The following is a 24,522-nucleotide window of genomic DNA, read 5'->3' on the forward strand; positions in this document are numbered from 1 at the left end:
ACTTCAATCAGTTTAGCGAATTTCATGATCATAAATTGAAAAGGGCTGAATGTTTTAGTATTGTTTTAAATTTGCAGAAAGTGATAAAGGTTGACATAATTAAAATTTCAGATTTGTTTACTGTTTTCTTGTTTAACACTTATTTTATAACTTTTCTTTGATAAATTTTGTGATTTTTGCCCAAATTTATATTTTATCCTTACGGATTGAGTACGATATCATAAATTTTCATTAATGGGGTATCATGGTTATGATTAAAATAATCCTGGATGAAATTTCAACTTTAAAAATAAAAACTAAAAAATCTGCTATCGCTTTCTTCACTAAAGTGACAATTTGCGCAGTTTTGCGCTACAGCGGACAGTATGCATTTGAAAGCTTACGTTTTTACCTAAATTTTGAATGTAGTCACAACCGTGGCAAACTGCGGCAACTAAACTTTTAAGCTACTTTTCTACAAAAAACACGGTTTTTTTTTTATTTTTCCTAGTGTCAGGCCTACTATGACCAAATTTTACAATACCTAATGAAAAGGGTTTGCTTCGCTCAATATTTACAACAACTTTTCCTTTGACGTCAAAAAAACCAAGCTATCATTGAAGCTACAGAGCGTTTCATAGTAATGTACTTTTTTTTTAAAGACAAAAAACATCAGTTCGCCTCGCTTTTCTTAAAACATTTACAGGTAACATTCTGGAACGTGGCGAGCAAAAAAAGGTCGCCCCAGGACTAGTGGGGCCCCTTGAATCGGGAGGCCCGGGTCATAACCAACCACATTGTAGCTCGGAATCCTCTGGTGTTATTTAGAACCGTGCGGCGTTTTTCAAACTGCTTGTCATTTTCGTCCGCAATGATCGAACCAACAGGGGGTGTTACTTTATTGCCTGAGTTGAAACGGTGCATCCACTGGATGATGTGAATTGTTTGCTGTAGCTTGCCTTGGTGCAGTTCGAACTTTGGACTTTCAGGTAAGGAGCCATCCACATACCACGTGAACAGATTTTTAACGGTTTTGAACACTCCCCCCTCCCCATCCGTGGACAAGTGCCCATATGAATTCAAAAAAAATTGTATGGACCGTGGACATATTACACATAGCCCCCCCCCCCCCCTAAGCTGTCCACGTGGTATGTGGATGGCCCCTAACCTCCATAAAGCCAATCCACTCGCTAGACCCGGTAAACCGCAAACAACCAGGAACAAACGCCATGGATGGTAGTTTTTTTTTTTTATTCTCGCTTATTTTCCGTCGGTCTAGTTCCGCCACTGTTGTGGCCAATCACCGACGCCCAGGGAGGAGACTCCACACCCAGGACCCTAACTCACGACCCGTTTATTAACGGACCGGCGCCAACGGCTTTACTTCCTCATGCGATGGAAGGCGTGATCCCAGAGATTTTTCGCCTCAGAAAATCTCCCGGTGTCGGCTAGGATTGAATCTAGACCAGTTGGGTTGGTTGTGAGTGGATCACGCCACCTCACAACTATCGACACCTATGTCGGCGGTGGGATTCGAACCCAGGCGTCGAGCGTCGTTGGCGGAGACGTTACCAACCACACTAGGCCCCCGCTCCTGGATGGTAGGTTGTTTTCAGAAAGGGTAACGTACACTCCCATTCTTGATTGATCACAACGAAAGCAAGTCCTGGAAGGAAAATACAACCAATACCGAAGATAAACGAAGCTCCCATTATTGCACGCGATCGGTTGCGATTGTTATGAAACTCTCCGAGATACGCGTAGATGGTAGCTGATGAACCGGAGATGCTGTCGAAAAAAAAAAAATCAAGTTCTACATCAGTAAAAAAAAGTAATTGCGTTGTTACGAACTTACAAAAATCCAGCAAAAAAACGACACACCGTCATCGACAAAAAAAAAAATGCAAGAAAAAGCGTTGGAACAATAACCCGCCGCCGTCCCATGGTATCCGCTAGAAAGCCCCACAAATGTGAACTAACGATAACTCCTAGTGAACCTACAGCACTAAGCATTCCTTTCTCCCCTGTTGATAGGTGCAGATCACACTCAGCCACCGCGATCACATCATATCATCATCAAAGGTCGTCTCCTTTGAAGATCTCGGCTCATCAACCGATTTTTTCACCTCCAAATTTTCCACGTTCAGTCACACTTCTGCTACGGATTTCAATCAGTAATCCTCTTTTAAAAAGTGAATCGTATACTATTTACATTGGCTCTAGGGTTTTGCACCGGTTATGGTTTATCTTATTATTTCATATCTCTTTATGTTTTTTTTTCTTCGTTTCTACGTGCTGAAATTATGTCTATCTTAAAACTAGCATATATTTTTCAATTAATGTTTCGTAGTTGAATGGTCGTCTGATGATCGTCGAATGGCCATGAATATGCAGCATGTATGGATTTGTTCTGCTAAGCCACGATGTTATGAGCTGGGACTGGGGCTTGTAATCCTAGGGTCCTGGAAGTATTGTGCGGGGTTCAGTTGCTGGTTATGGTTCGTTGTTGTTGTTCGCTGTTGTTCAAGCCAAGATATCACGAAAGGCCTCGGGTTCTCAGGTCCTGGCGGATTCGTGTGGGGTTCAGTTGATGATTCCAAAATCGAGGTCTATGACGTGTTCTTGCCGTTTTGTTGAATGTGGATGGAAAGGAATGGGACTAGACTGTGGCGTGGATGGATTTCAGGAAAATGTATATAAGGGACATGTAGGGTAGGTCACGACTCGCCAAGACATCACGAACAGGAACAGCTGGTCCTCTACCCTCGGCCCGGAGGGAAGTTATTAATTTAGACCTGGCGTCACGGTGTACAGGGCATGACCAAACAACGTGCTCTATGTCGTGATAACCTTCACCACAGGCACAGATACCACTTTCCCCGAGCCCAATACGACGGAGATGCGTATCAAATCTATAGTGATTGGACATAAGCCGCGACATCACGCAAATGAAATCTCGACCTACATCCAACCCCTTGAACCACGGGCTCGTCGATACCTTGGGGATAATGGAATGTAACCACCTTCCCAGTTCCCCTCTAGTCCAAGAATTTTGCCAACTGATGATCGTATTCTGACGTACAAGTGCGAAAAACTCATTAAAAGCAATTGGTCTTTCATAAATTTCACCGTTTGTTGCGCCCACCTTAGCCAAAGAGTCCGCCTTCTCATTACCCGGTATCGAGCAGTGAGAAGGGACCCACGCTAAGGTAATCTGATACGATTTTTCGGATAAAGCACTCAGATGTTCCCGTATTTTCCCCAGGAAATACGGAGAGTGCTTAACATCTTTCATCGATCCGAGAGCCTCAATGGAACTGAGACTGTCCGTAAAGATGAAATAATGGTCCGTGGGCATTTTTTCGATAATCCCTAGGGTGTACTGAATTGCAGCTAATTCTGCGACGTAAACAGAAGCAGGATTATCGAGCTTATGGGAGACGGTTAAATTGTTATTGAAGATACCGAAGCCAGTGGACCCATCGAGAAGTGATCCGTCAGTGAAGAACATATTGTCGCAGTTGATATTTCGATATTTATTAGAAAAAATTTTGGGGATCTGCTGCACGCGTAAATGATCCGGGATTCCACGAGTTTCTTCTATCATGGATGTATCGAAAAACACAGTAGAATCAGAAGTATTTGTTAAGTTGACACGATTTTGAATATTCGAAGAAGGGTTAATATTTTGGGACATGTGATTGAAATACAATGTCATAAAACGGGTTTGAGAATTAGGTTCGATTAACCTTTCAAAATTTTCAATCACAGGATGGTTCAAAACCTCACATTTGATAAGAATACGAGAAGACAGGCTCCAGAAGCGGTTTTTCAATGGTAGTACTCCAGCTAAGACATCCAAACTCATCGTATGGGTCGATTGCATGCAACCCAAGGCGATACGCAAACAACGATATTGTATTCGCTCCAGTTTGATCAAATGTGTGTTTGCTGCGGAGCGGAAGCAGAAACACCCGTACTCAATAACAGACAATATCGTTGTTTGGTAAAGCCTTATAAGGTCTCCTGGATGGGCTCCCCACCATTGTCCGGTTATTGTACGAAGAAAATTCACTCTTTGTTGACATTTTTTCATCAGATACCTCACGTGACAACCCCAGGTGCCTTTAGAGTCGAACCAAATACCAAGATATTTGTGTACCAAAACCTGAGAAATCGTTTTACCCATTAATTGTGTTTGAGGCTGAGCAGGTTCATGCTTCCTAGAAAAAACTACTATCTCAGTCTTCTCCGGAGAGAATTCGATACCTAGCTGTAAAGCCCAAGCAGACAAATTGTCCAAGGTATCTTGCAATGGTCCTTGCAAATCGGCAGCTTTGGCCCCTGTAACAGAGATTACACTGTCGTCTGCAAGTTGTCTTATCGTGCATGAATTTGCCAGACATTCGTCGATGTCATTTACATAAAAATTGTAAAGAAGGGGGCTTAAACATGAGCCCTGGGGAAGACCCATGTAGCTAATTCGAAAAGTTGCCAAATCGCCGTGCGTAAAATGCATGTGCTTTTCGGACAACAAATTGTGCAAAAAATTGTTTAAAATTGGAGAAAATCCTTGTCGGTGAAGTTTACTCGAAAGAATGTCAATAGAAACGGAATCAAAAGCCCCCTTAATGTCCAAGAACGCAGACGCCATTTGTTCTTTGCGAGCATACGCTAGCTGAATATCTGTTGAAAGCAACGCAAGACAATCATTCGTCCCTTTGGCACGGCGGAAGCCAAATTGAGTATCTGATAGTAGACCATTTGATTCGACCCAATGGTCTAAACGACGGAGTATCATTTTTTCCATCAATTTCCGGATACAGGATAGCATTGCAATCGGCCTATAAGAGTTGTGGTCAGAAGCTGGTTTTCCCGGTTTTTGGATGGCGATCACCTTCACCTGCCTCCAATTCTGCGGTACAATGTTTTGCTCCAGGAACTTATTGAATAAGTTCAACAAGCGCCTCTTGGCATTGCCGGGTAGATTCTTCAACAAGTTGAATTTGATTCTATCTAACCCAGGCGCGTTATTGTTACAGGACAGGAGGGCAACTGAAAATTCTGTCATCGTAAAAGGTGATTCTATCGCGTCGTGGCCCGGAGACGCATCGCGAACAAAGTTTTGCGCAGGAACACAGTCCGGACATACTTTCCTGGCAAAATCAAATATCCACCGACTTGAAGACTCCTCGCTTTCGTTGACCGTTACGCGATTTCGCATTTTTCGGGCTGTGTTCCAAAGAGTGCTCATCGATGTCTCTCTCGACGTCTCGTTCACGAACCGACGCCAATATCCGCGTTTCTTTGCTTTAGCCGGGCTTTTAAGCTTGGTAATAAGCTCCTAGTACCGTATATAGTCGTCGGGTATACCTCCCTTCTGGAAGGCCAAAAACGCCTCGGATCTTTGCGTGTAGACATCGGAGCACTCTTGGTCCCACCACGGAGTGAGAGGCCGTTCTTTGATCGTTACGCCGGGATATTTCTTCGTTTGGGCTTGCAACGCGGCGTCGAGAATCAAGCCCGCGAGGAGGTTGTATTCTTCAAGTGGTGGATGATGTTGAATCGACTCGACCGCTTTTGAAATCGTTTCCTCGTATAATTTCCAATCGACATTCCGTGTGAGGTCATACAGAATGTCAATTGGTCGCATGCGAGTTGACCCGTTAGTAATTGAAATAAGAATAGGCAAATGGTCGCTACCGTGAGGATCGAGGATTACCTTCCATGTGCAATCCAACCGTAGCGACGTTGAACATAATGATAGATCCAAAGCGCTTGGGCGCGCTGGAGGTTTCGGGATAAGTGTCATTTCACCGTTGTTCAAAATAGTCATGTCGAAGTCATCGCAAAGGTTATAGATTGAAGAGGAGCGGTTATCATTGTAAGGGGAACCCCAAGCTACGCCATGAGAGTTGAAGTCTCCCAAAATCAAACGTGGCGAGGGAAGAAGTTCTATTAAATCAAAGAGCAGCCGTTGCCCAACCTGTGCTCTGGGAGGAGTATATATATTGAGGCAATACAAAGCTCTTTACCTTGTATTGTCATTTGACATGCGACAGCTTCGACGCCTGGGACCGTGGGGAGGTTAATACGATAGAAGGAATAGCACTTCTTAATCCCTAGAAGTACTCCTCCGTAAGGGATGTCTCGGTCGAGGCGAATTATATTAAAATCATGGAAGCTAAGATCTACATTTGAAGTGAGCCAAGTTTCACAGAGGGAAAATGCATCGCATTTGTGCTTATTAATCAAAACTTTAAATGAATCAACTTTGGGGATGATACTTCTACAATTCCACTGTAAGACAGAGATAGAATCCTTCATATACGCAGTTGAATTAGGCATCGAAGGATACAATCGCTGCAAGGAGGGGCCATTGGGCAGTCAACTGCTTCAAAAATGTTCTAACTGTTGGGAGAAATGCTGTAAGAAAAATTTTAATTGGATCGGGTATATTGAAAGTTTCAAAAATCCAGTCCACAATATCAGAAAAATTGACCAGTCCAGCATTTGATTTATCAACTGGATGTGCGAAAGGAACAACTGGGGTTTTAGATGTTCCAGGAAGTGCTGGGAACTCCTTCTGAGACTTTAAATTTGCAAGCCCAGGAGGAGTTTGCTTCGGCTTTTCCGCAGCACTTTTAGATTTGTTCGTATTATTCATTCCATCTTGAGAAACCTTAGGGCCTTTCCTGGGAAGCTTAGGAGAGGAAATATTTTTCCTCTTTCTAGATTCTCCAGGATTGGCGTAGGACGCTTCTGCTGGTGGATCGTCAGAGTCCGTTTCATCCGAAGACAGCAGATCAAAGGGGTTCGGTGTTATGGTAGAAGTGGTCACGGTCTTCTTAAGAATTTCAGCGTAAGAACGCTTTGAGCGCTCCTTAAGAGACCGTTTAATTTTATCTCTGCGTTGTATGTACACCGGGCATGTGGAAAGCTCATGCAGCTTTTCCCCGCAGCGAAAACACTTTTCAGCGTTTACGCTGCAAGAATCTTCCGCATGAGTCTCCCCACACTTGCCACACCGTGCCTTATTGCAGCAGTAGGCATCTGTATGACCTAACTGCTTGCAATTGGTGCAATTCATGACACGGGGCACATACAAACGCACAGGCAGACGAACCCGGTTAATTGAGACGTGGCTAGGGAGAGCAGATCCGGCAAACGTAACGCGAAACGAGTCTGACGGAGTGTATACTTTTTTACCGCTGACGAGCGACATAGACCGTAATTGCTTACAGTCCAATATCTTCGCCTCAGTATTGGAATTCTTGAAGCAACTGGTTGCACTCAGGATACACTCGACAGACAGACTCGAATCGGTTATCACACCGTCGATCTCCACGTCTCGTGCGGGTACATACACGCGATACTCGCGTGTGAAGAGCTCGGAGCAAACTATATCGTTGGCCTGATCCAGATCATTCACCACAACACGGAGTTTGTTTGGTCTGACTTTTGATATTTCAGTCACGGCCTTGTATCGTGACGTCAGATCCTTCGCGATTTGCAACGTGTTAAGCGATTTACCTCCTGGTTTGGGCCTCATGTAAAGGACCAGTGGACCCGTTGATCCGTCTGGGTAAAGCCTGGGACGAGGATTGATTAAAGCAGGGACAGACGGAGACTGAACAGGAAGGACAGGGTCGGGTGGGTTCGGAGACGGGGGATCGGGGGCTAAAGGATCCACATCCATTGCTCTCAAACTAGCGCAACAGTACAGTGGCAAAGAAACACGTACCTCTTCTTCTTTGTTGTCTTCAATAGAACAACCACCGAGTCTTTCGGTGCTGGAACGGGCAGCTGCGCAGCGACACCACTAAAGCACAATAGCAGGATGACCTTCACTGCGGATTATCAGATTATCTTCACACCGCACTCCGCACTCTTTGAAACGCGACCGGGTAAGCAATGCCTTTTTCGATTTTTTCTACACAACATCGGTTTTATAGCGAGACAACCACTTAATGCGTCCGTTATTGCCGAGCGTTCGGGACGGAATGGTCTTTTTATGTTGATAGTGACTATTTACCACTAGCCGGTACTTAACATGTCGGCTCTGATGGCAGATTATAAATCACAGCTACGGAAGGCACAGTGTGGCGGCATTGTCTAGCCACCTAAAGCTGAAGTTACCAGAATAAGAAAATGGAAAATTTCAGAAAGTGATTTGATTACTTCGAAGCCTCTTCAACCGAGTAAATAAAATTCATTTTGTGACAGTCATGAGATGTTGTTAGAGCTATACATTTTGCAATGGTGCTGGAGTCTACAAATAAACCATCTTTTACGATATGATTATTTTTTATTGAATTAAGTTTAATGGTTGTTTTAAGATTAATGGTTGTCCAAAATTCAAGTTTGTTTTAGAAAAAAATCAATTGTTCTAGAACTTTACGAATGGACCAACTGCGACTCCTGTCGATATAGATTTGTAGTGCACATCATCTGCTCCATGTTGCATCCATAGGCAAAGCCTTGAACTGATGGTGGCTACAAACTACATACATACATACACATCATCTGTTCCATGAGTGTTTCACAACTTGTGAAAGTGGAACTCCTAGGAAGAAACAGACCAAATAGTAGATTCTACAGACAGCTTACAAACCATGTCATACATGTGTACTTTCCGCGGCGTTGATTTACAGTTTGTAATCACGGCGTCCTGTCTCGGTAAGTGGCGAATAGAGGTTGCAACATTCTAAAATTATCATAACGGCATTCCAAAGCAGTACGAGATAAAGATGCTGCCCAAAGATAAACCCTATTCGATGAAGAACCATGCCGCTAATGTAAACGGAACGGTTTACTTTTCGGAAGTATCACGCCATTTAAGAAGGTAGAAGTAGTTCACAACCGCAGTCGAAGTTCTACAGATATTAGTGATGGAAAGTTTCGAGGTCAAAACACCCACCGGTGATCCGGAACATCCGAAGGATTTCAAAACTGCGGGTAGTACCACTTTCGACGATGCTCTCTCAATGATAGGTGAGTAAACAGTCCCGTTGCCGTTAGGTAACGATCGATAACGTACTTCGTTTTTTTCCGAAAATAGAGTTTGGCAAAATCAACTACGTCCTTATCATCATAGCAGGAACGATACTGACAGCTTTCCTGTTGGAAACTCTTGGTATCAGCTACGTGATCGCGGTGGCAGAGTGTGATCTGCATTTGTCAACCAAGGAGAAGGGAGTGCTTAGTGCGGTAGGATTCGTGGGAGTTATCGTTAGTTCACATTTATGGGGCTTTCTGGCGGATACCATGGGACGCCGAAAGGTCATTGCTCCAACGCTTTGTCTGACGTTCATCGCGACTACGTTGTCTAGCTTTGCGACGCACTTTTGGTCAATAAGGCTGTTTCGATTTCTGGCTGGATTTTTGTAAGTAACCGATAAGGAAACAGTTTTCTTGCACATTGAGTTCTAATTTTTTTGGCAGTGTTTCGGGTTCATCGGCTACAATCTACGCGTATTTAGGAGAGTTTCATAACGATCGCAACCGATCGCGTGCGATCATGGGAGCTTCGTTTATATTTGGCATTGGTTGTCTACTGCTTCCAGGAATCGCCTTCGCTGTAATCAATCAGGAATGGGAGTTGATAATTCCTTTTCTAGACGTAATTTATCGACCGTGGCGTTTGTTTCTAGTTGTTTGCGGCTTACCGGGTTTGGTAAGTGCGGTGGCCTTGTGGTGGTTGCCTGAAAGCCCAAAGTTTGAACTGCACCAGGGCAAGTTCCAGCAGACCATTCACACTATCCAATGGATGCATCGTATCAATTCAGGCAAGAAGGCGGCACGCCTTCCGATTAGTTCTATCGTAGCGGACGAAGCTGATAAACAGTTCGAAGAACGCCGTGCGGTGCTGAGTAGCTCGAAAGGATTTCGGGCCACGATGAGACTCGTCTGGGATCAGACGGCTCCTCTCTTCAAGAAACCATATCTGAAAATATCGATGATTGTGTGCTTTCTGCATTTTGGAACGTATTTCACCTCGCATGGGATGTACATGTTTTTCCCGGAAATACTGAATAAGATGGTAGAAACGCGTGCGGCTGGATTCAACAATGTTAGTTTGTGTAGCGTTGTCTACAAGCAAACTCCCGAAACAATGGTTGAATCACAGGTAATGATGGAGTGCAAGCAAACATTGGATGTTACTACATACGGGCTGTCATTCATTCTGGAAGTGATATACGCGTTAGGATTTGCATTGATTGGTGTAATCATAAACAAAGTCGGTAAGCTAGCCATCTTAGTGTTCGTGTTTCTAGGTTGTGGAATAGCGGGAGCGTTGATAGCCGTACTGACTGTTCCGTTAGCCTCGATGTGGCTCTATATGATACTGGTGATGGCTGGCTTCAGTGGCAGCGTTGTGAACGCCGTTATAGTCGATGCGTACCCCACTAGTTTGAGGTATGTTTAAAGCAGATCTTCGATGTCTCGAATAAACAAACAAAACTTTTCCAGGGCCATGGCCGTGTGTATAGCGCTGATGTTTGGCCGGCTAGGAGGGGTGCTTGGAGCAAATATGCTTGGTCTCATGCTGGATACTCACTGCGAATGGACCTTCGAGATCTCAGGACTCATTTTGCTGCTCTGTGCTGTACTATCCTTTTTCATTCCGAACACAAAAGAGTGTGAAACGAAGAAAGAACCGAAAGTACCAGAATAAAAAAACGTTTGTATTACTGTGATTTAATCACTTTACCATTTTAAAACTAGGTCACAGTTCTAAAGCCGATTGTCTCTAACGTTGGTCTAGAATGTATTCATGTATTGAGACGATCGGCTTCTGTTACTGTTATGCTGAATTGCTGTTTTAGTTAATGCTTTCAAATGTATTCTTAATGCGTGTGTATAACTGGAATAAGAACCATTGTTGCCCGATAAAAGATGTTGGTTTAGTATCGTTGTTAACAAAATTACGGCTAGCAAAGTTAGTCCCTACGAAAATGCTATTGTTTTGAAAAATTTGTACACTGTATTTCACTTCAAATCCGGTTTTGTTCTCGGTAATATTGGTCTGATGTTCTGTCTAAGTGATAAGCTACATCTATATACTATACAACAGTGGAGAAGACTTTGTTTCTTTTACACTAAAACTACGCTTGATTTGATTTGGAAACATAGTAAAGCTTTGCCATCTAGTACACGCGTTAAACGCCTCAAAATGCTCATACGTTAGAAGGAAACCAAGAATATATCATTACACAGGAACGAGTTGATCACGACAATTTAAATTTTAGAAGCATTACTAGGCCGAGTGACCGCATCATGAATCGCTTTAGCGACGTATTTGACATTGTTTTCGTTCAGGCCGCACATGCTGATTCGACCGGTCTTCAAAAGGTAGATGCTGTACTCTTTAATTAAGATTTCCACTTGTTTTTCTGTAAAACAAAGAACACAGTTGAAATAGAAAACCTCACCACATGACAAACCAGTCTCACCATTTAGACCCGTATAGGAGAACATTCCAATCTGATTGGTAATGTGCTCCCAAGTTCCAGGCGTTTTCAGCGCGACTAACTCATCGTACAATGCCTTCCGCATGGCGATAATGCGTGAGCTCATTGTTTTGATGCACTCCATCCATTCAGCACGCAGTGAAGCATCGTTCAGCACCAGGCTGACGATTCTGCTTCCAAAAGCCGGTGGGTTAGAGTACATTCCACGAATCAGTAGCGTAATTTGTGACGCTACTGCAGCGCTGGTTGCCGAGCTCTTCTGGACGACTGTTAGATTTCCAATGCGTTCGTCTGTGGTGAATGTTTAGGACAATCGTCATGATAATCATACAAAACTTAAGATACTCACTGTACAATCCAAAGTTTTTGGCAAAGCTTTGCGCGCAAAGCAACTCGAAGCCCCGTTCAACAAAATATCGCACTGCGAACGCGTCCTTGTTCGGATCGCCGCTGGCGAAACCCTGGTAGGCCGAATCAAAGAACGGGAACAGTTTCTTCTGCTCGCAAACATCAGCGATCTGCTTCCATTGTTCCTGTGACGGATCGATACCGGTGGGGTTATGAGCACACGCATGGAGAATGATGACAGATCCTTTCGGTGCAGCCTTCAAATCGGCAATCATCCCTTCGAAGTCGATTCCACACCGTTCCTGATCCCAGTAGCGATAGGTTCGTGGTTCCGTGAAGCCGGCATACACAAACACCTTGTGATGATTTTCCCACGTAGGCGACGAATAGTAGAAAGTGGTTCGCTTCAGAATGCGCGCCAAGAATTCGGCACCCACTCGCAAGGCACCCGTTCCGGACAAAGTTTGCACCCCAAAGGCTCGTTTACTCTGGATAGCGTCGGAGTCCTCTCCCAGCAGCAGAGTGCTGGCAGCGTTCGTTACACCATCCGTACCAAGCACCGGCAGGTACTCGTGGTTCAAGCTGCCGTCGGCCACGATGGCCGCTTCTGCTTTCTTCACTACCGGAAGGATCCATGGTTTGCCCTCATTGGTGCGGTAGGCTGAAATTTGCGGTAGCAATTAAAATAAATATCTTCTGACGTGTCAAGCACTCCTGATTTCGACCGATAAGAGGTTGTTGCTAAGCTTTCTGTTCTCACATTATCTACTGTCGTTCTAAAAATATGCACAGAAGTATTGTTTTTGGGTTTTACAAGTCACTTCACGGCGATTACCGCATCCTTCACTTTGATATGTGCAAGTGATTTTTTTTCGCATATACATATGAATATGAAACAAAATAAAACTTATCAAAATTATCACGCTTTAAAATTTAGCAAACTTTATTGCTTTGACCTACGTGTGACCTTCAGTAACTTCGGCAAATTAATTCCACAACTTTACTCCAGCCCGTCGCAAAAATGTATACTCGTGTGAGCCAGCATTGTTATAGAATGTATAGAATGTATATGCAAATAATTTATCGTTATACGATACTAAACCCTGACTAAAACAAGTAAAACAATTACCTCCAACTCCAAGATTGACCTTGTTCGGATTGGAATCTTTCACGCAAGCTTGGTTTAGGGCAAAAACCTCGACGGGAGGTCCAACTTCGACTCCGGCGAATAGACTCATTCCAGCGGTATTGGATTCGTAACACTGGAGCACAAAATGGCCTGAACTGCCGATTGTATAATCAACTTATCTTCTCCTTTCGCTTCGGGGGACTGATGAACCTGTGAAAGTTGCGAGTTCACTTGCGTGTTTGTTACGTGCGGCCGGCAAAAATGAAAATATGAAAGGTGAGACGCTCTCCTATATGATAATTTCGTCGCACTAGTGACAACCGTGACAAATACAAGTACCGAGACAAAAAACAAACGATGAGCGTTTAGTGCGATGCGATTCTGCCGAGATGATAACAAACAATGAAATAAATATGATTGTGAAGAGTTTCGAAGCAGCAAAAGTACATAAAATCTAAAATATGTATGTACGTATACACACGTAACACATAACGGTGTTAGGGTGGTGTTATTCTATTGCCACATGTACGTGACAAGTTATTCTGCTGCGAATATTTTTGTACGATTTTCGCAATATTGTGAGAAACATGAAAAATCGCTTAATTTCTTTGATTAAAATTAAAAAAATAAATTACGAAATCCGTTAAACCAAAGAGAGTATGTAATTAGTGACTGCGAAACTTTAGTTTGAGCGTTAGCATTTTCTAAGCGCCAATAATAAAATTCAACGTGACATTTATGTTTTTCTAGCCAGTATTTTACTTAAAAACTCGGAAACATAATTTAATAATTTTTTAGAATCGAAAAACGTTAGCAAAAATCTATAAAGAAATTATAACAGCTTTTTTGAGCTAAAATTTTATTTTTTCAACACTCCATGAAGGAATAAAAATCGTCATCCGGTCCCGCATGGTGGCCCCCATTCAGGTGATGGTCCGACGGGAAGCAGTCACTTGTAAAATCCCGCGAGGCATCATCCAGCAAGTTGTCCGTGTCGAATGGATGCTCCGCTAGTACAGGTTGCACGGCCGCTAGCGAGGGGGTGAGTTCGGATTGCTGATGCGGTGGTATATCCGCTAGCATTACCGATAGGTCGTCGTGTTGCTGTTCCTCCTCCATCAGGCTCATTACTGTCGGGTCCGTGTGGGGTGGTGGCGACAGTGGTTCCAAAGCCAACAACGACGGTTGCAGTAGAGGTTCGGCAATTAGTTCCTCCAAGGGTTGGGGCAATGCTGAGGCGGCTTCCGGTAGCGTGCCGCATTCCTCCTCCAGTAAAGGAGGATGAGATTTAGCGATATGCTTTTTAAGATCCCACGAAAATCGAAATTTACTGGGACAGAGTTTGCAACCGTGTGGATACTCTGCCGTATGAATCATCATGTGCGACCGGAGCTGGTAAGGATGGGGGAAACGCATGGGACATATACTGCACTGATGTTTACGGAAATTTTGCTCATGCAGACGTGTATGTTTGTACAGAATTCCTTTGGTAAAAAATGCTTTCCCACATATCGTGCAACTATACCGACGGACATTCGTATGACAATTCATGTGATCCTTCAAACGATACTGAAATAATATCAAGTAAAATTGTGTGCCCCTCGATTCATAACATAAGAACTTACCAACTTAAAAAACTTCTTTTTACAAACCGGACACTCCATGCGTTTTTCTTGGTCATGAAACACCAGGTGCGATCTAAGGGAACTCGCACCGTTGAAGGCTTTTCCACATACATGACATACCGCTTTTTTAGGTACTGGTGGAGGAGATTTTGGTTCCTCCTTACTTTTAGAATCCGACTCTAGTCGGGCTTTACTGTGTTTGTGCAGATGTACTCGCAAGCCCATCAGCGAGGGCAAGGTTTGACCGCAAATCTCACAGGTAAAGGAACCTAAACGTTTTGAGTTCTCTGTGCCCACAAGCTTACATGTCTGTCGATGCTTCTTCAGCTTAGTACAACTCTGGAACACTTCCTCACAATCCAGACAGACCCATTGGAGTTTTCCGTTTACAACCCGCCGTCGTGAGTCTGGCTGCTTGTTCAGCGTTTTTAAGTCTCCCTTTTTAATAGACTTTTTCTCTCGTTTGGTCTTCCTTACGGGTTTCGGCACGGGTGGAATTTCTGGTTCTGATTGTTCAGAAGAACTACTGGCTAAATCATTGAATGCATCCATGACAGAAGCAGGTTTTTCCGCTTGAGAATCCGGGGGCGGACTAAAACCTTCATAGTGTTCTTCCTGCTTGGTAAAGTTTAGATTGAGAAAGTCAGAAATGACATTTCTCTCCGTCAACAGCAAACCGATTCGTTTTTGAGCTTCCTCACAACGGTAACGGAACTCTCGAATGCGACCAAGAAACTCAGCACAACTGGGACAGATTTTCGTACAACCAACGCTGCTCTCGATTCCATTGATCGACAGTTCAGCGATCAGAATTAGATGAAGTTCGGACAGGTCCAGCAGGCGAGGTTCCTCCTTAGCACACAGGCGACAAATGTTCAAGAGTAACAACTCATGACCGGATATTCCGCTGCCATTGTCGTACCCAAGCGTTACCCCGGACGATTCGCGCTTCTGAATCAATTCATCAACAGCCGATTCTATTATGTTGGTGATGAGATTATTGTACTCGGCAATGTTCATCGGCTGGTTGGGGTAGCGATTCAAAGTAATGTTGAGTTTGGAGTTTAAAGAAATTATTATATTACCTGATTTAAACTATCCATGTTGATGTGGTATTACAATAATACGCCATAGGCAAAAAATAAAACCTAGAACCGATTTCAATGCAAGATTGTTGTTTACTGTTTATTTCCATTTAGCCCAGTCACAGCTGTTCAGGGTTGGGCACAGTTGAAGTACAGCGATACTCAGCGATAGAGTAATGTGGGCCATGCGTTAAATACGTTCTTGGGCTGTAAATCAAAAAGGCAATCCACCCAATCCACGAGACAATTGCGAAAAGTGTTGCGAAATTTCGACACGGCGAAATGAAATTGATACAACAGCAATTTTACTCTCACTCTCATCACACTGATATTGAGTGTAACTCGTGTAAATTTTCAGTGCAAATCATGTCAGTGATATAAATGATATAACTTTATTAATGTCGAAATTATTTGAACTGAACCAATCTGTGGTAACTAATAACTTTAGTTTGCTGGACGATATTCTTTATGAACCACATGCGATGCCGAGCTGATCAAGACTGATTGCACTCGTTCGGTAGAGCGAATCACGAACCTCATCGAGCGCTCGATACACACATATGAAAAGCTTATATCAAGTTCATACTGCCACATCTCCCCTTTCTTCGAGGTATTTATTTAATATGTATTCATATAATTAATGTAATTACAAGTAGATTAATACTTATCTTTATGGATTGTAGATTGCCTGTTTAGGTATCCTTGCCGATCGTCTCACTGGGACTGCTGGTAACGATGGCTCGGTAGTGTCCGGATTCACAACCGGATCAACACTTGAGTCGGTCGTCGATTCCACTAAATCCTCAGCATCTCTTGGATAAGGTGTTAATGTCGATGAACCGGATTTTGGATTCTGGTCGTCAGGGTCAATGGCCACAGGATCAGCAATAGCCTTCAGGTGTGCTGTATTGCGGCCATATGTTTTACCAGTGTCCTTGCTCTGAACCGTTACGTGAGAACCTTGTTTGTCTAGTTAGATAAATTTCTCCTTATGGAAATTCGTAGACAACTTGTTCGTCGGGCACATATTTCTCATGAGGACTGTGTCTCCAACCGAGATATTGCTCGGTTTTGCTCTACGCTTCACATCCTCTCTCTGTTTTCCAAGCATTTTCTTCTCGTGATCCTGGTCCCTGAAATCGCTACTGGGAGGAATAGCTTTCAGGTCTTCGACACACGGTATTTTAGTGCGCAATCTTCGATTCTGCAAAAGCTCACTTGGGGCTTTGCCCGTAATGGTATGGGATGTATTATTGTATAGCTCCAAATAGTTGTTAAGTTCGGCCTTCCAGTCGTTGTATAGGGCGTTCGCGATTTTCATTCTTTTTAGCAACGATCTATTCTGGCGTTCAACTTCGCCGTTGGCTTGTAGCCAATAAGGCAAAGTATGGTTAAGGTGGATTCCCTTTGTCTTGCAATAATCCTCCAACTGACTTGACACAAATTGTTTAGCATTGTCTAGTGTTATTGTTCTTGGCGGACCCCAAACACGAAGAATACGCTTCAATCGATTGACTGTTTCAGAAGCTGTAATCTTGTACATTATTTCAAGTTCCATATAGCGACTGTAAAAGTCAATAACAACGAGAATGTATTCTGCTGATAGCATTGGTCCGAGAAAGTCGATGGCAATATCTACCCAAGGACGATCTGGTAGGGATCGCCGAGTCATTGGTTCAGGCGGATCAGGAAGTTGAACCAAACGGCATCCTTCGCAAGCTTCACAAGCACTAATAGCAGCTCGGTCGATGCCAGGCCACCAGCACCTTTCTCGTAAGCGGCGTTTCATTAAAGTTTGTCCTGGGTGTCCTTCGTGGGCTAACTGGAGCATCCTTGAGCGTAGGCTCATTGGGATGACCAGTTTCGATCCCCGCAAAATCAGAGAATTGGCATAAGTATATTCATGTCGAAATGGGGCGAATTGGTTCAAATCCTCTCGGTCCCACGAGTCATTGGCGATGGATTCGCTCAATTTCTGCATCTCTCTGTCTTGAGCTGTTGCTCGAATAACTTCCCCAATTTCGACGGCAGCCGCCTCCTGGATAGTTCGGATGATGGCTTCTGTCATCATAATCTTCTTCGTTTGTTACACTGGATAGTGTTGACAAGGCCTTAGCCGAAAAATGACGGACAAAAACTTCGCACTCATCAGTCCACTGGTTGTCATGAACATGACCCCCGAGTCTAGAAAGGGCATCAGCCAAATTGGCTGATCCTTTACGGTAGACTACCCTGAACTTGAATGCATGAATGCGTAGCATCCAGCGCTCAATTCTGGCCGTAGGACGAGAAGTAGCCGTAAAAAGAGTCTCCAAGGGTCGGTGATCAGTCTCAAGCTCGAAACATATCCCTAAAAGGTAAATCCTGAATCGTTCCACACCTTAAACGATTCCGAGAGCTTCTTTCTCAATCGCAGGGTACTTTTTCTCGGTTTCCGAGAGACTTTTCGATGCATAACCAATTACTCTTGGCTGATCGTTTTTGAACTGCAGTAACACGGCACCTAAGCCGACGCCCGACGCATCAGTGACCAGCAATGTCATGTCTTTGGGATCATAATACCCTAAGTGGTTGATAGATCCTATAATTCGTTTTAGCTCATCAAATGAATCCTGGTGTTTTGACTTCCAGTCGAATTTTGTATCCCGTTTCAGTAACTCTCTAAGAGGGCAGCTCACAGTGGCCAAATTTGGAATAAAGCGTGACACGTAAGTCACCAGTCCCAGGAAACTCCTCAACTCCTCCTTAGTTTGCGGTGCTCTAAACTGCAAAATCGAGCTGACTTTTTCCTCTGTATGTGCAACTCCTTTCGATGAGAGCGTATGTCCTAGGAACGATATCTTCTCTTGCTTGAACTCACATTTGTGGTCATTTAATTGAATGCCGTAGCGATTCAGGACATTTAGGGTTTGCTTCACAGCCGAATCATGTTTTTCCTCAGAGGATCCGAAGATAACAATGTCGTCGATGAATACCACCGTGTTTTCACATTCGGCGAGGATGCTTTCCATTAAGTTTTGAAACAACTCAGGTGCACAATTTACTCCGAAGAGTAGCCGCTTGTATCGCAAAAGACCCCAGTTTGTTATGAACGTTGTCACGTCACGGCAGTCGTTCGTTAATTCCACTTGGTGAAACGCTTGCTTTATGTCTAATGTAGTGAAAAGAGTATCATTCCTGAACCTCGGAAGTAAATCGTCAATGATTGGTAATGGGTGGTTGAGTCTCTGAATGGCCTGATTAGCTCTCCGCATATCTAGACACAATCGTAGCTCACCATTGTCTTTTAATATAGGGACTAGAGGGGATGTTGGCTTCATGACCTTTTCGATAATGTCGAGCTGCAACAGCTCCTTTAGTTTTGATTCAACTTGTTGCAAAAGTGGAATTGGACAGCGGCGGAGAGGTTGAATAACAGGCGGAACCGTTCTGTCGATGGGAAGAGTCAGTTTTATCCCTTTCATTTTGGGAAACGGTTCTTTGACTGCATCTACTCTACTGACGGTGTTCTCACTAGGCAATCCGATTCTGAGTACCCCAATTTCTTGTGCGGTTACCTTTTCTAATAAGGGTTGCTGACCTTTCTCAATCACATAAAATGAGGTAGTCGTTGTCAATAGCCTTTCTCCGGCCTTTATCTCCAGATCTGCGTCAAACACCGTGACAAGTTTCAACGGAACACGGCCATACGCCAGAAATCGTTTTTCGTTATCGAATCTTTCATTGTATATCTTCACATCCCTCAATTTCATAAGCTCCCACGTTGTATCATCAATCAAGTTATGTTTGGATCCTGAATCGATAAGCATTGTGATATCGACTCCTCCAATGCAACATGTTATCAATTCGTCGGCGTCTCCCACATTATATACCGGAAATTCTTCAGATTTCGACTCTGCTTCACGGTCATCGACACGGTAAACTGACTTGAAATATTTCGGCGGGCGCGACGGTCCCTGACCATTTTCAATAATTGCTTTGCGTTTCCGATCAAACGAACCCTAATCAATGTGAATAGAAAAATATGAAACGAACATTGTTTTTTTTTTTTAAAGAACAATTAACTGTTAAAGAAGGTTGATGTACAAATACTAACGACATTGCTTGTGTTCTTAGTCTTACACATAGACCAAAAGTGACCAAGCTTCGCACATTCATTACACTTTTTATTGAGAGCTGGGCAACGCTTTACATCTTGATGACGATCATATCCACAACGAGGGCACAAGGCGTTTTCTCTGGGTCCGGACTTTTTCATGGTGTTCTCGTAAAGCCGATTGATTAAACTTTCTCCCACATCTCTATGCGAATTTATCGAACCTCCTATCGACTTTGGATTCATTTTAGCCGATTGATACCTCACAGACTGATAAGCGTTGATAATTTTAATCGCTTCGTCGAGGGTCAGGTGTTATTTTTCTAGCAACTTCTGGCGCAGATTTTCCGATGCGTATTGAATGATTTTATCCACCACTGCAGTGTGCCTGCTCTCACTTTCCGTTTTTCCGAAAGAACACTTTTCAGCTTTTTGCTGTACCCTAAGAGCAAATTTTTCGATGGTTTCACTTTCACCAGGTATCATTGACCAGAACAGAAACCTTTCGAAACTTTCATGATGCTTCGGTGAGAAATATTCCGTCAAGCTCGTTTTCGCCGTAACATACGGATCTTTTGTTGGGTCGTCATCGCCATCATCCAAGTCGCATCCAGGAATACTGTAGAATGCACTTTGCAATTCTAGGCCTCCCATTGCTAGTAGCTGCATTTTACGACCTGGGCCATCTGTGATTTTTGCAGCTGCCATGACTGTCTCGAACCATCGAATCCATGACCCCCATGCATTCCGGATCTCGGATGGCGGTAAATGTTTTTATTTAAAATGTGGTAAATTGTACGATGCCGGACTAAAGAACGATAGATTCTGTTGTATTATCGCTGGGGACACCTCGAGGGGAATCCCTTCCATCTGTGGCTCGATCATGTTTGTCGAATCTGTCAATAATATCGATACATAATTTTTCAATTGAGCTGAATTCACTCTTGTTTCGTAATGTTCATTTGAGTATTCCTCTTTATATAAGTATATATAAATATATATGTGTGTGCTTTTCATATCATAATCACATCAACTGTACAAAAAAAAAACAACACCATTAGGTTTTATTTTTGTCTATACTAGTTTTCAAACTTCAAATTCATTTGAATTAAACTTTCTTACTCTGAAACATACAGGTGCGGTTTAACCAATTTCATTTAATATAATTTCGTTTCATTCACGCAATGATCCACATTCCGCAGCATTTAAAAGCGGATCGACACACCACTAATTACTTAATAATTCTCTCGACATCAATATCAAGGTCATTCATAACAGTATGTTTAATATGTTCAACGCACTCTTTGGTTTACCACCCTTCATTACACAGCGACCATTTGGTAGCGTCATTTATTTTAAACGTGAACATACTTCCAAAGATTTTTTTATATCATTGGATTCTTTAATTATTTGTTTATCACTTTTTTTTTCGTTTAAACATTTTTCTGATCTTGCATTTGCATTCATTTTCAAACCCCTGATAGGTGGCTGATTCAAACATCAACTTGCTGTTATCCTTTTTGTTTTTTTTTCGAAACAACCAAATTTTGATTATCATCTCGCAAGCAATCTTTTTTTCTTTCATTCTCTGCGAATGTCAGGGTTATCAAGTAAAAATAGCCGAAGCAAAAAAAAAAAACGATGAACTACTGCGTATAAATCCAGTGTTATCGGCACACGATAGGTTTCCAATTCATTTATGTTCAATTCTACCCACATACCTGGTTTGTATAGCGTCATTAATTACTCACATAAGCAGCTACACCACCTTCAGTAAGGCTACTGACATACTGAGGCGTCAAATGAAGCGAAGCAAGAAGCGTCGCAAAAGCGTCCGAGCTACTTCTTCGAACGTCTATATGAAACGCTCAAACCGGTCATACTGGAGCGGCAAAGACGCGTCGATAGAGGCGGCGAAACAGAACGAGTAGTGTTTTGACGCGCGTATATGTACGCGGTAATACCATATTCAGACTAAATCTTTTATCGCCAGGTGCTTTATATTTGCTTTGTTTTGGTTTGGTAATTGAAAAAAGCAAATAAAATACATTTTCGTTTAGAAAATGTTAAAATGTTTAGAAGAGGGTTGTGCAGTAAATCCATGTTCAGACTAAACCTGATATCGCCAGGTACATAATATTTGCTATATTTTGGTCTTATTTCTAAAAAAGAAAAAAAGTCGGATAGAAAATACTATCGGGAAAAATTTTCAGGTCGTCGGGAAAATAGCACTGATATTATTGATTGATATTGTTGAGTTTTGATTTGAATGGCCAGAAATTTAGCATGCTGAACTTCTTTGGTCGCGAAAATGCAAGCCGCTGAGTAACTAGCTGGGTTATTGAAATCCTAACAGATATTATAAACTAGTTGAACGTTGCTCGGGGTCAACGGGTTTAAGATTCAGAATAATTTCTTATATTTTTTACTACGTCTGTAGCGCAACTCACTTCAGTAATATTATTTTATTTCATGAAAAAATCTCTATGTTTACTAAAACGTAATTTTCCGGGCTTGAAAAAGCAAAAAAATCTTCATTGGACGAATTCATATTTCCTTCAAATAAAACCGCTACTGGAATCTAGGAATATGACAACACAACGCATTTGCGACGCTCGCTCCAGTATGTCATAGGAAGCTTCACCCAACGCTTCTGTTTATTCCGCTTCTCAAACGCTCAACGCTTCGCTTCATTTGACGCCTCAGTATGACAGTAGCCTAAGCCGACAGCGCTTGAATACAAGAGAAGCGCAAAACCATTATGTGCGTAAGTACATAAAACTATAGGCCTACTGTATACACTCTCACGGTTGCACTGCTACTCCCGCTTCATGTAACGAACTAGCAAACCTTTTTCTTTTTACACTAAACACAGTGTCCGAATATTTTCTCCCATACATACATCTTCAGGTTCCACGAACCTCGCATTCACCCTCAAAACATGGTGGCTTCTTAAAATTCTCAGTTTCGCCGCAGCACTTGTAACTTACGAACCGTAAACGGTTTTTACATACACGCATGCAAGCGAACACTTCTGGCTCATATCACTTATACTTGTGTATTCTCCAGAGAGGCAAACTGGAAACAACTGAACAAAACTGACTTTTAGCAAGATGGCGGCCTTGGCCTCACTAATTTTCAGATTTGCACAAAATCACTTTTGCTCTCAGATAATTTTATCGTTTCACTTAACATTTAGGTTTCCAAGAAGAAATTAAATTTGGATATGGAAAGCACATTTTCACAATCTAATTACAATGCATCGCCAAATTTTTACCTGCCGGACTCAATCGCAAGGTCGAGAATATCACTTAATATCTGAAAACCTCGTTGGTTTCGCGGAATGAGTATTTCGTTTTACGGGAATCTATTGCACACGCGGATTAACCATCTTCGTCGCCATTTTGTGGTAACTAATAACTCGTTTGCTGGACGATATTCTTTATGAACCACACGCGATGCCGAGCTGATCAAGACTGATTGCACTCGTTCGGTAGAGCGAATCACGAACCTCATCGAGAGCTCGATACACACATATGAAAAGCTTATATCAAGTTCATACTGCCACACAATCCTTTGCATGAAGTTGATGAAGTAGGTAAGCATCTACATCCTCAACCGCATAAACATCGCTAAAGTAACACAGAGTGTGCGAAATCACAGTAATGCTGCCAGTCAGCATTATCACTGTCAACTGATTGGAGCTGACAGTGATTATCACTTTCAGCTCGTTCGTGTTGAAACTGATATTCGTAGTTTTCAGTTTCAACTGAGAATCTAGTATTGACAGTGAAAATTTGCGACACTGTAAGCAATTAGCTGATTTCAGTTTGTTTTCAACTTTTGACTCTGGTATGTTCAAACGGTACAATCCGGCTTGAAAAGTGTGAAAAATAAACGTTGTCCAATCCGTTGCTCTAGTATCGCGGGTGGCAATTTTACACACAACAATAAAATATCCAGAGGGAATTCACTGCTGTCAAATTTCATATATGTGTGCGTTATCGCAGATCAACTCTGGTCCATGACGTTTGTTGGTCCATGATGTTTGTAACTATGAACAAAAATGGGAGAAAAATATCACTACACAACACATTCATGAAAGTTTTCCGCGGTTTCTCGCGTTTTGATAAAAAACGTTCCAATTCTATAATATATCACACCGATCAATTTCATGACTAAAAAGAACAAAAACCAAAACAAACGCCATGTTGCTGAATATGTTGGTTACACGATGTTTGACAGATAGATCTCCCCTGAAAATATCACTTTAGATTTTTTTCCGGCATTAAAAGTTTTTATGTTCGGTTGTGATTTGGTTTTGCAACATCATAAACAACAACAATAACAAACATACAAACCTACTCATCATGATACAAACCGTAAAACACCACCCGTGGATTGCCTTATTAAAAAAAACCTTTTATGGTTTTTACATGCTCGAGAAGCTGGCAAGGTAGCTTCCCGAGCATCTATTTCTGTACCGTTTGTCAGAGCACAATTACATTTGCCGTCACAATTTGCTTCATGTCATCTTCGGACAGAATAAATATACTATATTTTCCTTTTACCGACATTTTATCGTTCTTATTATTTAATTAACCGCCCTATATATTATCCGCAATATTATCTACAGCTTCATCTATTTTTTTTTTCTTCATCTATAATTATCTACAACTATTACACATAATTTGATACTTGAAGGAAAATATACCTTACTTCACCAAACAGTCCCAAGCCGTGGTGTGGTCTTTGATGTACGTAAGAGTCGTCTCCATTTCACACG

At 42.5% G+C, this 24,522-nt stretch overlaps 3 protein-coding genes across 4 annotated transcripts; 1 reads left to right on the forward strand and 2 right to left on the reverse strand.

Moving 5' to 3' along the window:
- The first annotated feature begins 8,706 nt into the window (after positions 1-8,706).
- On the forward strand, positions 8,707-10,915 carry LOC129722394 (synaptic vesicle glycoprotein 2B-like). Its single transcript, XM_055675803.1, has 4 exons — positions 8,707-8,973; positions 9,041-9,365; positions 9,424-10,398; positions 10,453-10,915. The coding sequence occupies exons 1-4, from the start codon at positions 8,871-8,873 to the stop codon at positions 10,655-10,657; spliced, it is 1,608 nt and encodes a 535-aa protein (XP_055531778.1). The 5' UTR covers positions 8,707-8,870; the 3' UTR covers positions 10,658-10,915.
- On the reverse strand, positions 10,647-23,182 carry LOC129722358 (aspartate aminotransferase, cytoplasmic). Of its 2 annotated transcripts, XM_055675758.1 has the most exons (5): positions 23,014-23,182; positions 12,931-13,140; positions 11,803-12,462; positions 11,436-11,744; positions 10,647-11,375 (listed from the first exon to the last, which is right to left on the reverse strand). In XM_055675758.1, the coding sequence occupies exons 2-5, from the start codon at positions 13,037-13,039 to the stop codon at positions 11,221-11,223; spliced, it is 1,233 nt and encodes a 410-aa protein (XP_055531733.1). In that variant the 5' UTR covers positions 13,040-13,140; positions 23,014-23,182; the 3' UTR covers positions 10,647-11,220. The 2 variants fall into 2 exon arrangements, with proteins under 2 accessions (XP_055531733.1, XP_055531726.1); XM_055675751.1 differs by lacking the exon at positions 23,014-23,182 and having other exon boundaries at positions 12,931-13,350.
- LOC129722372 (zinc finger and BTB domain-containing protein 24-like) lies at positions 13,666-15,809 on the reverse strand. The gene is made up of 3 exons (XM_055675771.1): positions 15,641-15,809; positions 14,556-15,578; positions 13,666-14,499 (listed from the first exon to the last, which is right to left on the reverse strand). The coding sequence occupies exons 1-3, from the start codon at positions 15,656-15,658 to the stop codon at positions 13,798-13,800; spliced, it is 1,743 nt and encodes a 580-aa protein (XP_055531746.1). The 5' UTR covers positions 15,659-15,809; the 3' UTR covers positions 13,666-13,797.
- Positions 23,183-24,522: the final 1,340 nt, after the last annotated feature.

Source organism: Wyeomyia smithii, chromosome 1 (genome assembly GCF_029784165.1).
Source record: "Wyeomyia smithii strain HCP4-BCI-WySm-NY-G18 chromosome 1, ASM2978416v1, whole genome shotgun sequence".
Taxonomy (NCBI): Eukaryota; Metazoa; Arthropoda; class Insecta; order Diptera; family Culicidae; genus Wyeomyia; species Wyeomyia smithii.